Raw genomic sequence first — 14,602 nt, 5'->3', positions numbered from 1 at the left:
CTTTCAGTAAGATTTTGTTTGGGTGCAGTACCAAATGTTTCCACTAAATGAAATTCGCTTCCTATTCATTTCCAATGCAGTCTTTTTTGACTGCGAACATTACAAGTGTGACTTTTTTTTTTTCGGAACCATTTAACCTTTTCGAATCATTTCCATGATTTTGTGTTTGCACAAAGCAAGTGCCAAAACTTTTACCAAGTTTCGTACCATTCTGATGAAGTGTAAAAAAAAAAAAAAAGTAAAATGACTAAAGAGCACCAGAGGGTTAATAAAAATGGGGTAAGTGTAGTAAACATTTAAAACTTTGACATTTTTGCACAGTCACTCATTAATGAGAAGTTATTGATCAGATAAAGTATGGTTTTTGTTGAAAAATACTAAGTTAAAGCTGCTGTCTGCGATTTTTGGCCCTCTAGCGGTTAATAAACAGAACTGCACACGTCTTGCGGAGGAACATTCTAGCCGGAGCTACTTTTCTCTGTGTATGTCTATGGCGAGTCACGCGGTTACTGTGATACTCTGCGGCCAGTCTGGTCTGAAATAGTCTGAATATAAACACTTATTATAAGTGTACCATAATGATTCAGGATAAGACAAAAACACAGTTTGGAAAATGGATTCCTGTTGTATATTCTCCTTATATAATTTTTGTACATTTTTAACACAAAAAAAGTTGTGGACTGCAGCTTCAAGTTAAAATGGACACGGGAATGCAAAAATCGTATGCAGGTGGTAATGCATTGCATGGTGATGAAGCCTTTTCTCTTCATTTTGATATCTAGTCATTGGTCACTTCATGCCCCCCAAAAATTTAAAATTGTTCCTCATAAAATAATGTAGTCAAGTCATTGTAGGTACATTTAAATGTGTATTTGTATGTACATTCATGTCTTCTATTCACAAACAAACTATCCTAGATTCTATTCATAACAGCACACATCTGAAATCATCATGGCAGCTCTCGTGAGAACAGCAGACACACGAAGAGTGAACGTGCCGTGCATTGATTCGTTCAGAAAGTGAGACTGAAAGTGAGCGAGAATTACTGAGAGAGAGAGCGGGAAATGTGGGCATGTGAAGTTAACACGTGTGTTTGACAGAACGATATCAAAACATTCACGAGAAACTTTTTTTTTTTTTTTTTTTTAATTTTGTGATATTTTACATTTTTGCATACTTGCTATTTTCGTTATTATTATCATTTGCTTATAATAAAACAGTATAGTTTACTAAGATTTTAATTGGTATAAACAACTAGAAATGGGCTACTCTAAAGAGGTCTTTTCCAGGGAAAAGTTCTTGTTTGATTGTCACTACAAGGAATGAAACACCCTGAATGGGATAAACGTTGTGCTGTCCATGTAATTTATGATGTCACCGTCTCCCACATCCTGCTCACACCAATTAAACCACACAGGGCATGTGACTGCCATAAAGCAATTCTTTATAGTTCATGAATCAAAGCATCCCAAAGGCTGACTGAACTACCTTATACAAACACAGAGACCCGAGAAGGAAAACATCATCAGTTTCTGTTGTAGCCGCTAGAACCTGATGCTAGCAAGGTCATGGGGTTTGATACCCGGGGAAATGTATAACCTAAATACACTGTAATAAAATGGATAAAAGCATCTACAAAATGCAAAAATGCAAAATGTACTGTGTTAATGCAAATGCAAAAAAAAGCGCTTGTGCACACTGCGCAGTCTTCATATGGACAAGTGCTTCACATAAACTCACAAAATCACAAAACAATATGCACATAAATGTGCCCCTCCCTGCTTTTGATATACAATCACTGATGGACATCTTTAGTTTTAATGAGAAAAAAATAAAATAAATTATACAAGGGCGGATTAGAACCCAGAACCTCTGACACGCTGAACAAAAAATGTTACCACTAGTCCATCAGGACAATCTAATACTAAACACAGATCCACATATACACTGACTAATGTAAATACTCTCGAGATTAAAAGTATATATTGTATTATATTAGATGTAAGGATGAAACTATCATATTAAACATGAGGTCTGTGTCAATAAATTGTGTGCATTTATTATTGTAATAATACAATTGCAATACACTCCCCACCACACATTCCTGTCCCACCCACTTTATAAAACAAAGTTACACCACTGTTGAAAATGATGTTATAACGTTACTCTGTGCGTTAGCTCGGTGGCTACTTGGTGCACACTGCAGTAAGCTAGATCGATATTAGGCATGGTAAAACATGGTACTCACTGTAAATCAAGAAAATGAGATTTAAACAATAAGACTAAATGTGTTGAGCTATATAACATGATTAGTTTTTTTCTGTCTATAAATGTATCCAAACAGTTGTTTCCTTGTCTAATAAAACATGTAATATATTAAAAGTGCATTTCCATGGTTTCTACAAAATAAAGCGAGGGTAACCCGGGTATGATGTCATTGAAATACGGACAAGGTGCGTATCCTGGTTAAAAACATTTAGGATAATGTCACAAGTCAACAAAATATATATTTCGATATTTTTAGATATTTTAATCCAAATATCTTACATATTGTGGCTTTAAATATAATGTAAAGTATTTTGGTCTAAAATATTTTAAAATATATGACTAAAAAATCAATCATTTTAAATGCTACAGGTGAATTTAGATGTCACAGCATAAAAAAAGGAATATTCATTTTAACAGATTATGTGGCCATTTACACGACATTGTTTTCAAATAAAAATGGAAGAAAAAAATGCATTTTGGCCATTCATTTACATGACAATGGCATTTCGGGGGCCTGAAAATGCAAACTTTTGAAAAGTTTTTGAAAACGATACCAGTATCATCTCTACAAAAATGAATCTGTGAAAATGGTGACGTGATGCGCATGTGTATTATGTGTTCAGTCTATTGGCCTGTAGTGATTCTTTACAAAGTGACATCGCCAACTACTGGCCTGGCAGCAGAATACAGCGTTTCTAGTTGCTTTCGTGGATCCGTGTGAATGGGGATCGTGTTAACATTTTGTCGTCTATATGCAAAAAACCATTGCTTAGTTTAGTTTAGTGTTTAGTACATCACTGTCATGTAAACATACCCCAAGATTACATTTAATAGAGTTATTAAATTCTTACTGTTTATTAGGCATCAAAACATTAGTATTGAAAGAGTGATATACATTTTAAAATTCAATTTTTTTAAGATTACATTTAATACTGTTAATGTTTTTGTGATAATTAAGCAACTACAGAGAACCAATAAAATTACAGACAATAAACTTTATTGTATTTTGTTTAAATAAAACCTAAAATATTTTTGTCTAAAATAATAAAAATATAACACTAAACTAAAATTAGTTATTTAGGTGTCCAAACATTAAAAAAAAGAAAATTATTTTTAAAATTTGATTAAGAATACGTTTAACCGTGTTATTAAATTATTAGTGTTTTTAAAGATTACCAATGATCTGTTTGTCACAAACAGCTATATACTTCCTTTGTCATGTGGACAAAAATATACTTTTAATAAAATAATCCAAAATACAGTTTTATGGTAGACACGGCATATTAGTGGCTGGTAGATTTTCTCAATTTACTGGCAAGTGGCTAGAAGATTTTTCATTTTGGACTCAAAATGAGCATTGCTACCATTCATTTATCCTGTGAAATAAGAAAAATGGACTCACCTGCATCAAAGTCTGGATGTGGGCGGCACAGTAAGATCAGACAGTGAGGAAAAAGAGAAAGAAAATGTATTAATTCATTTAATCATTTTTCCATACGCTGCATGCATGCATTCACAACTTCACTTCAGTTCTACAAACCTCATCTATTATCTATGATGGACATTAGATCATTACCGGAGCCAAACTGCCACTTCCAGATCCCAATGATCAAAGCAAACTGTTATGATTGATGTTCTCTCCATCACTGTGAGGTGTTTAGATCGATTTTAGAATTGGTTTCTGCTTTCAAACACACAAATCAATTTTAATTCTAAATCTTTTGTCTAGAAATGTGGTCATTATTTATCAATACTACTGGAATCTGTACAAAGACAAGCTGAGACAAAGATTCAGGGTCACACGGAAAAGGGCTCGGATCTGTTGGCAGCGATGCCCTGCTGGCTAGCAATGTGCTAGCAGATGGATGTTAGCGAGAGTGTGCGTGTGTCTTGAGGGCCAAATTCCCGTGGCGATCTGGACAGGGCAGGACATCATCCTTTATTGATATGGTGATGAAGCACTTTGAACAAAGACGCTACAAACAAACGACACAAATGGAGGCGAACATATGTAGCTGAAGCACAAACACACACAAACACATGAAGGCAGAGTTTTTCTTCTAGAATTATCACTAGCGGCCAAGTTCCTCAGACACGCTGACGTTTCTGCGAACTGTCAGATAAGCGCAAACATGACGGCAAAGGAGTCGAGTGATATGACAATATTGTGACAGGAAGTGTGTCGCTGCTTCAGAGGACATAACTTCACCTGACACCTGATTCTCAGCAGAAAACCACTTTCTAGCACTTTTTTATTTTAAGATTAATAATTCAGAAGTCACCTAGATCTGTCGAGTCAAATTAAATTGAGGATCTGAGGAGGGAAGATTGTATAGGATGTGGGTTTCATATATTATGAGAGGAAATAGCTGTTTTGATCATTTGATGGTTGGAAATAATGTCACATCACCCATTAGATGGAAAGAGGCAGTTAGAAGAAGCGGAGAAAGAAACAATGAAGAATTAAAAGAGAGAGTGAGACAAGCAGACAAGAAAGATGGAAGATATGAAAATATATGAGGAAATGAGGAAGGACGCAGTAAAGAAAACAGATGTTCTCACTCTTTGCTGTATGGTGGCGTGTTTGTGCTCCATCTCTCTCTTCTCCATGGCTGAATCTATGACCAGCTGATCCAACTGAAATACAAACACAAAAGACATTGTTATAAAGCTTTTTTAAAATTTTATTTAATTTATAAAACACTTTTATCATAGAGAATATATATATATATATATATATATATATATATATATATATATATATATATATATATATATATATATATATATATATATAAAATACACAGATCACTTCCTAATATTGTGTTGGTCCCCCTTTTGCTGCAAAAACAGCCCTGACCCGTCGAGGCATGGACTCCTCTAGACCCCTGAAGGTGTGCTGTGGTATCTGCACCAAGATGTTAGCAGCAGATCCTTTAAGTCCTGTAAGTTGTGAGGTGGAGCCTCCATGGATCGGACTTGTTTGTTCAGCACATCCCACAGATGCTCGATTGGATTGAGATCTGGGGTATTTGGAGGCCAAGTCAACACCTCAAACTCTTTGTGCTCCTCAAACCATTCCTGAACCATTTTTGCTTTGTGGCAGGAGCATTATCCTGCTGAAAGAGTCCACAGCCACCAGGGAATATCGTTTCCATGAAAGGGTGTAGATGGTCTGCAACAATGCTTAGGTAAATGGTACGTGTCAAAGTAACATCCACATGGATGGCAGGACCCAAGGTTTCCCAGCAGAACAAAAAAGCATCACACTGCCTATGCCGGCTTGCCTTCTTCCCAGAGTGCATCCTGGTGCCATGTGTTCCCCAGGTAAGAGATGCAAAAAGAAAACATGATTCATCAGACCAGGACACCATCTTCCATTGCTCTGTGGTCCAGTTCTGATGCTCACATGTCCACTGTTGGCTCTTTCGGTGGTGGACAGGGGTCAGCATGGACACCCTGACTGGTCTGCAGCTCCATACGCAACAAACTGATGCACTGTGTATTCTGACACCTTTCTATCAGAACCAGCATTAACTTCTTGAGCAGCTTGAGCTACAGGAGCTCGTCTGTTGGATCGGACCACACCGGCCAGCCTTCATTCCCCACATCAATGAGCCTCGGCCGCCCATGACCCTGTGGCTGGTTCACCACTGTTCCTTCCTTTCACCACTTTTGACAGATACTGACCGCTGCAGACCGGGAGCACCCCACAAGAGCTGCAGTTTTGGAGATGCTCTGACCCAGTCGTCTAGCATCAAAATTTGGTACTTATCAAACGCGCTCAAATCCTTTTGCTTGCCTATTTTTTCCTGCTTCTAACACATCAACTTTGAGGACAAAATGTTCACTTGCTGAATAATATATCCACCCACTAACAGGTGCTGTGATGAAGAGATAATCAAAAAGAGATAATTCACTTCACCTGTCAGTGCTCATAATGTTATGCCTGACTGGTGTCTGTATAATAATAATAAAAATAATTATATATATATATATATATATATATATATATATATATATATATATATATAAATATATATATATATACACACACACACACACCTTTTTTGCTTCAGAATAACATGCACTGATGAGTCTTATCAGGCACAATAAGTAAATAGGGTGAATTTTAATTTCAGCTTGTCTTTAAGCCCGTCTCAGACAGATGTATTGTGCCTGTCACCCTCAAGGATAGACATTATCCGTCATTTTCACTCATTAGGCCTGTGTTAATGCGGAGCCTGGGGCTCGTCGGCATTAGGCGCAGGTGTCGGGGGACAGCAGGTGAACACAGGCCCTAATGAGCAGGAGTTAATGAGATGTTGATCTTGGAGGAGCAGATGTGTAGATCTCTCTCACCTCAGCAGCAAGCTTCTTCATGTAGGGGTCGATCTCGTCCAAGAGGTTGAAGCCCTGCTGGAAGAGACTGTACTGAGCCTGCATGAACGACAGCATCTGTGGAGGAGAGGAAACCGTGAATGCATAAACTACAGAGGAGGAGAATGCTGCTTTAATATGGTGCTTTAATCCACTCACCGAATCCAAAATCTCAAATTTCTTTTTGGCCTGAAGAACATTGATCTGAGAAAGATATCAAGAGAAGCGCATATTATACAGGTGCTTTTATCCAAAGCATTCAAACCTAAAACCTTTGGTTGCCGGCCGTTTTGCTTCAAACTAGGCATTTTTGACAAGGCATAATTATGGTCCCATGAGGCCAGAGGACCCTGGTGAAGAACCTGGCACCCTTAGACTTTTGGGCCACCAGGCACTGGCATCTAATTCATTCTTGGCACTTGCAACTCATAACCACCACATTTTTAGCCTTGTTCATTAATTTTATGTGATTACACATGATCCTGCTCCACACAGTGGTCATTAGGGACACTACAGCCTATTTTTGTCCTCTAGTGGACATATTAAACATATTTAACAGCCTTATAAAACAGAAATGTATCAGATATAAGGAAAAAGGGCTTATGACACAGTATGGTGGCTGACCAGTGTTTCCCAACCCTGTTCCTGGAGTCACACCAAGGGGTTGCTTACACACTGTAAAAAATGACTGTGATTTTAACAGTAAAACACTGTAAAAATGCTGCGGTGGAAAACTGTCAATTGGTTTACAGAAAGTTTCCGTACTATATACGGTGAATAACTGTAATTGATCTAACGTACATTTATTGTAATTTTACGGTAAAATACTGTTAAATTCACAGTTTTTGGAAGTGAAAAATAACAATTCATTGTAAAATTTACAGTGAAAAACCGTAAATTGACATTCCCACAATTCCCTGCGTGACGCTTCACATTTGATATATTTTCGTTGAAATAACTCTGTTTCTTCTTAGTTTTTCTAATTTTTTTTCTAATCAGTTATGTACATTAGGGTTTTATGTTACATGTAATGTTGTTAAATTAATGTTTATTGCATTTTTTAAATTTCATGCATGTTACCATGATGGTGTTTAGTGTGTGTGTGAATGACACTGTGTGCACCATCTATATGTTAGTGTTGCCCTCCTCAGCTTGTGGAAAATCTGCTTGTGATGAACTTTGATTCATCATGTGACTCTTATCACCACTGTGTTTGGTGACTGTCAGTGTATTATAAAGATACAAAACAGATATTAGTACTTCATTAGGTTGGTAAATTAACATTATATCAGTTAATGAAATATGTTATTTTACCGTAAATTTAACAGATTTTTTTTATGTTGCTACTGTATTTTTTACAGTAAAGTTCTGGCAACCACAGCCATAAATTTTACTGGGATTTTTTTTTTTTTACAGTGCACGACACCATTTTCAACTAAAAATAAAAAACTTTTTATGTAGTTTGGACACTTATTAACATGACAGCGGCATTTTGGGGGCCTGAAAACTTTTGAAAACGGAATTCAAAGTAAACGTTTTTGAAAATGATACGGTTATCATCTCCGTGTTAACTACAAAAACCCTAGTTTGTGAAAATGGTGACATCATGGGTGTGCATGTCACATGTTTAGTCTACAGGAGCATAATGTTTCTATAACAAAGTGACATTGCCAACTACTGGCCTGGCAGCAGAATATAGCGTTTTTGTGGATCCATGTGAACGAGCATTGTTTTGACAACATTGTACACAAAAAACGCAAAGGAATAGCGTTTCTGTTTTTACTACATCGTTGTCATATAAACATACCCCAACACTACACATTTTTGACTCCAAGACCTGAAATATATGGGTCAGATAAGGGAGACATCCAAAATGTACACTGTTGGTGTGCCTCCAGGAACAGGGTTGGGAAACACTGCTCTATAGTAAATGAAAAACACATTAAATTGCATCCAGGATTTAAAAAAAACTAAACAAAAAAATTATCCAAAACAGTCTTGGGTCACTTAACCAAAATAGTATAGCCATTACAGCAATCTTTGTCAACAAACCGAGTTCCTAAAAACAGAACATGGACGGTAAATAAAATGAGGGAAAACCATAAAATCACAGCCTTCACAGGACACAAGGCTGGGAGAGTACAAAGGAGGTTGCGTTATGTTATGAAATGAGAGCTAATGATGGCCGAGTAAAGATTATGCTTATGCAGATGGGAAGGAGCGGTCAGGTCCAATCCGTCAGACTGCTCCCGCGAGGGCTGGATGCTGGCCGGCTGTTTCCAAGTCAAAATTACCCTCAAGACATCCATCCAAGACAGTCCAGAAACTGGCACAGCTTTTATGGAGAAGGAAAATTAAACGTTTGTGGCCTAAATGGAGTGTAAATATATATGTGACCGTGCTTGCAAAATGAGCATATTTTAAAAATTAGTTTGCACAATCTCTATTAAAAAATGACCTTCAAAATGATGTATGATTTGTTGGAATCTGACAAATAAAATGACTGAGCTACACCTGTTTGAAGTGGATAGAGTCAACAAAGAGTTTTCTGAAGGTTCCAAAACAAAATCACCTAGCAACCATATCTTAAAATCCCTGTTAATAACACCTAATTTGGCACACACCTTGTCAAAACCAAATAGGAAACTATATTAATTTAACTATTTTTCCAATATTTTACTTCAAGATTTAAGAAGCACTGTAATTGTTTTTATATGTGTATATCAGGATAACGCGCTGTCTGAGGCGTCTTTGTGCGCACGCTTCGGATCTGTCAGTCAGCGCAAGTCAAATTGATTTGTTTACATCAGCATGAGTTTGAAAATCACATTTCATTGGTTCAGACACATGCCATCAAACATTCGCTATGAATATTCACAAAGTTAAAAATGATACCAAACTTGCTGAGGGGAAGTGCGAGTGGTGAAGCAAGCAGAGAAAAACTCAATTTTTCATGGACAAAGGAAAGGTACTCCTCTCAGAAAACATACAAATAAAGATACTTTTAGATGTTTAATTGCTATTTGAAGCATTTGGATCACTAAATGAGGGCTTAAAGATCTCCTTTTTGTGAAAACCTCACATTTTTCAGATTTTTTTTTTTTTGTCCATACAATGAAAGTCAATGGGGTCCAAACAACATTGGACCCTACTGAATTTCTTTACATGGACAAAAACAGTTAAAACATTCTTCAAAATTTTTGGAACTACATGAGGGTGAGTAAATTATGACAGATTTTTTAATTTCTTAGGTGAACCATCCCTTTAACATTTCCTTGTTTTCATCATTTTGGACATTTACAATTTTAAATTTGATTCATTTCAAAATACCTGAAGTACATAGTCCAGGGCGAGGTGTCGGAAGCACTTCCGGGTCGTGATGAGGGTGCTGGTGGCCTCCTCCACCTCATGCGGTTTGTTGCGAGGCGCCTGTGCGTTTTTCACCTGGGCGATTTCCATATCCTCCCGCACCTTATCGAACTGCTTCTTCGTCTCTTTAAACTTTCGAACATCCCTGCGTGGACACGTATTACAGGGTAAGACGCACACATCACAGAGGACAGGGAGAGTTGAAATGGAACAGAAATCAGAAACAAGGGCAGGAGAAAGAAGAAAGGACTCACTCCTTCACAAAATTGTGCAACTGTTGCTTTACGGATCTTTGGGCCTGGTCGAACAGGATCTGTAACAGAATCAAAGGAACATAAATGTATCAGCATCAAACAGAAAGATACTGAGTGGGAAGAATGGTACTTTGCATAAAATAGGAGTCAGCGGAAATGGGCGGGGCTTATTGTCCAAGGTGTTCTATAATTAGTTAGATATGATGTAGTGGTGAGTCGTTTGTGAACGAATTTGAGTTAAACTTAAGTGAACAAATTGTACTCGTTCACTAAAGTTTTTCCCTTCACTAAATGAGACTTGAAATCTGAATCAACTGAAGCATCTTGTTTGTGAATAAATCAAATCAACTGGGATATCTCATTGTTCAGCTGTTCAATTTGTGATTCAATCTTGTTTGCATTTCAATCTTGTGAATGACTCAGTGACTCATTTAAGTCAATGTGCTTGTCACCACAGACTGACATATATAAAATGTAACCTGAAAAGATGAAAAAATCTAAAAGAACCTTTTTTGTAAACGGATTCAAAAGACTCGAGTCACTGGGATGAATCAAAAATCACCATCACAAGTACTGTTGTACTATATATAAACAGTAAAATTATTATTTTTAATACATTTATTAATAAAATACTTTTATTCAGCAATGACATTAAATTGATGATGCTTCCTATTTATCAAAGAATCCTGAAAAATGTATCAATTTCCACAAAAAATGTAAGCAGCACAACTGTTTTCATCATTGATAATAATAATAAATGTTTCTTGAGCAGCAAATCAGTATATTAGAATGATTTCTGAAAGATCATGTGACACTGAAGACTGGAGTAATGATGGATCACAGGAAATTTAAAATTTCATTTTATATATAGGGTGCCATTCTCATATATCACCAGCAGATGGCAGAGCAGTTGCAGCTCTATGTCTGTAAACTGCAGCAGAGCCCCACACCCATCTCACACCGTCTCGCGGTGAGCGACTGCGGGTCAAGGGTTAAATAGGTCACAGGTGCATCGCACAGTACGGGGAGCTGGCAGTTAGACATCGCCGTCATTCCAGGTCGTGTCAGGCGAACACAGTGACATGCGCGTGAGAATACAATCTGCACATGCTCATGGAATCGAGCCCTGGGGGAAACCTCTAATGGAGGGTTGTGAGAATGGAGGCATGTCAGTGCCGGGGTCTGTCAATGTGGATCATACATGATGTCAGCAGAACGGGGCTAGTGGAAAATCTTTACGCTGCAATCACAAACGCAGCAGCTTTATGGCAGAGATAAGCTGCAATGAGAGAACATGTGACAGAGTATGTCACATGGAACAGGAGGGCAACATGTCTTGAGGGTAAAGCTGGCATGTGAGAGAGTGCAGGGGAAAGAGGAAGCAGACAAGCTTAGACATTTGCATTTTGTACAGTTCAGTCAAGTCCCAGGCTTTGCATTTTACAAAGGGCTAGACTAGATTCAGCAATTTTCTATTCATCCGTTTCAAATGTCCCAATTCTTTCATTAGTGATGCTTGCTGCTAGTCAAGCATTACTATTACTACTGCTCATACTCTGAACTCAAGGTTCAGCAAAAATGCTCAAACCCCTACAGTATACTACAATTTTTACGTGTACACTAGGGTATGCGTACAGTGTGCATGACGTAAAATTAATCATTAGCCAAGTATGCACATACTATACGTGCTAGAGCTGCGCGATTTGACGTAAAAAAATCGAAATGTGCTTTTTCTGATAAAAAATTGTGATTGCGATTTTAAAAAACGTTTTGTGCTTATTTGTGCAATTGCACAATTTGGCCAAAAATTTTGTAATTATTTATCACTATGACTATAAAATATTAACAATAACAGCAATTATTACTACTAAATAAAAATATTATTGTAATATTTCAGCCCCAAAAGGGACCTTAGCAAAAAATAAAAATGACAGAGTTCCGCATGCGCACGAGAAACTATCGCGTGCTCACGCATTACAATTTCCGGTTTGTGTATACTATAACCTATTTCATTTGTGCATTACTGCCTATGAAGAAAGCTAGAGTATGCAAACGAACTAATAAAGATCATGAAAATTAAAGAGAAAATGAGAGTGGATGCACATGAACTAATACATCTGTATTACATATCTCAATTGCAGTTTTATTTCAATTAATGTGCAGCACTAGTAACTGCTCGTACTGTGTATGCTCACCTCACACTAGGTGCCACAAGGTGGCAACACTTGTCCCGGCAATCACAAACACACGAAAAAGGAACAGATAAGACAGAACAGCAAACAATTACTAAAGATGCATTTATGAGCTCTTGTGTGAGTGAGTTAAAGTCAGCATGCGCTAGTCTTTTCTTCCCTATTGTGACGAGCAAAAAACTAGCGTTTAAGGACACAAAAGTGGATACAGGCAATTGAGACCGAACGCAACGTGTCATATTACTCTGAAAACTACACTCACTGGAGGGGAACATATTCGGTGAGAGGAAATATAATATATAAAACTTACATATGGATATTTGACTTACCAGTGACAAAATGTTTACTGCACATGTAGGCATACAGAGTGTGAGGGTGGCACAATTTACCCATTCTTCCTGCTGATGCTTCACATCTTATAGCCTGTATCCAATTCGCTCACCTTAAAGGCTGGCTTTTACGGTTCAGTAACTTAGACAAAAAGTAGTTCTGTTTTTTTTATCTTGTTTGCTGTACACCCTGTCACACAGCAGCTTTTAGGCATTGTTCTGTCTTTAGTTAGAAGCAAGGAATGACAAGGAGACAGCTTCACGCAATAAAAGGTCAATGGAGAGGGTTGGATTGTTTTACCTCCCCCCTCCCCCTCCCCAGGTGTGGGCGTGGCCTAAATGCGCTCTGTCTCTATGAGGAATTGATTGGATGGTTGTGGTTTGCTATTGGTGGATCTGATGTGAGTGACAGGTTGCCCCGCCTTCATCATCAGAAGACTTCTCTTCGAAGAGAAGTCGCTCCAAGAGGGAGGGGAATTTATTTTGATTAAAGATTATGAGGAACATGAATTTAAAAAATAATGATGTGCAATGTCTGCAATATTCCATAAAAAAAGCCAATTTTGTTTTCATGGTGCCTTTAGAACAGTAGAACATGTTTTCAAAAGATGTAATATAAGTCTAAGGTGTCTGAAGTTTCAGCTCAAAATACCCCATAGATTTTTTTTAATAAATTTTTTTAACTGCCTATTTTGGGGCATCATTAAATATGCACCGATTCAGGCTGCAGCCCCTTTAAATGCTCGTGCTCCCCGCCCCGAGCTCGCGATTGCCTTAACCAGCTCACACAGCTAATATAACCCTCAAAATGGATCTTTACAAAGTGTTCATCATGCAGCATGTCTAATCGCGTAAGTATGGTATTTATTTGGATGTTTACATTTGATTCTGAATGAGTTTTATAGTGCTCCGTGGCTAACGGCTAATGCTACACTGTTGGAGAGATTTATAAAGAATGAAGTTGTGTTTATGAATTATACAGACTGCAAGTCTTCAATAATGAAAATATCTTGTCTCCGTGAATACAGTAATAAATGATGGTACATTTAACCACATTTAACAGTACATTAGCAACATGCTAACGAAACATTTAGAAAGACAATTTACAAATATCACAAAAAATATCATGTAATCATGGATCATGTCTCCATCTGCCGTTTTTCGCTATTGTTCTTGCTTGCTTACCTAGTCTGATGATTCAGCTGTGCACAGATCCAGACGTTAATACTGGCTTGTGTAATGCCTTGAACATGAGCTGGCATATGCAAATATTGGGGGCGTACATATTAATGATCCCGACTGTTACGTCACAGTCGGTGTATGTTGAGATTCGCCTGTTCTTCGGAGGTCTTTTAAACAAATGAGATTTATATAAGGAGGAGGAAACAATGGAGTTTGAGACTCACTGTATGTCATTTCCATGTACTGAACTCTAATTATTTAACTATGCCAAGGTAAATTCAATTTTCCATTCTACAGCACCTTTAAGAGATATGTACCTGCAGCTATAGTTTTAACAAGTATTTCTCATAACTTCTACAGAAAAAAGGAGCAAACACTTGACAAACCTTTCTAGTAGGGTTGTACAATAAAAAAAACTGACATTGCAATATTTTGTTTTTCTGTGATATATATTGCAATATGAAAAAAATTCTAGGATGATTAGGGTGATTCTGTAGGCGAGTGAATATGCATATGAAAATAATAAACAAATTACAAGCATAGATAAATATAATAGAGCAAACATACAAATGAAAAATAAGTAAGTCAGTATTAAGGTACAGAAATTGAATAATCAAATGTAGAATAA

At 37.2% G+C, this 14,602-nt stretch overlaps 1 protein-coding gene across 1 annotated transcript in view; it reads right to left on the bottom strand.

The window, feature by feature from the left end:
• acap3b (ArfGAP with coiled-coil, ankyrin repeat and PH domains 3b) overlaps window positions 1–14,602 on the bottom strand; it is a 104,464-nt gene that overhangs the window by 24,767 nt on the left and 65,095 nt on the right. Inside the window, exons 5-10 of the mRNA XM_067388616.1 lie at window positions 10,272–10,330; window positions 9,979–10,162; window positions 6,808–6,852; window positions 6,631–6,726; window positions 4,831–4,905; window positions 3,671–3,682 (exon numbers count right to left, since the gene is read on the bottom strand). Coding sequence (XP_067244717.1) covers window positions 3,671–3,682; window positions 4,831–4,905; window positions 6,631–6,726; window positions 6,808–6,852; window positions 9,979–10,162; window positions 10,272–10,330 — 471 coding nt within the window. The remainder of the gene's footprint in view (window positions 1–3,670; window positions 3,683–4,830; window positions 4,906–6,630; window positions 6,727–6,807; window positions 6,853–9,978; window positions 10,163–10,271; window positions 10,331–14,602) is intronic.

The sequence above is a fragment of the Chanodichthys erythropterus genome, chromosome 6 (genome assembly GCF_024489055.1).
Source record: "Chanodichthys erythropterus isolate Z2021 chromosome 6, ASM2448905v1, whole genome shotgun sequence".
NCBI classification, from domain to species: domain Eukaryota; kingdom Metazoa; phylum Chordata; class Actinopteri; order Cypriniformes; family Xenocyprididae; genus Chanodichthys; species Chanodichthys erythropterus.
The sequence above is the reverse complement of the archived record's forward strand: the minus strand, read 5'-3'. Positions and strand labels throughout refer to the sequence as shown.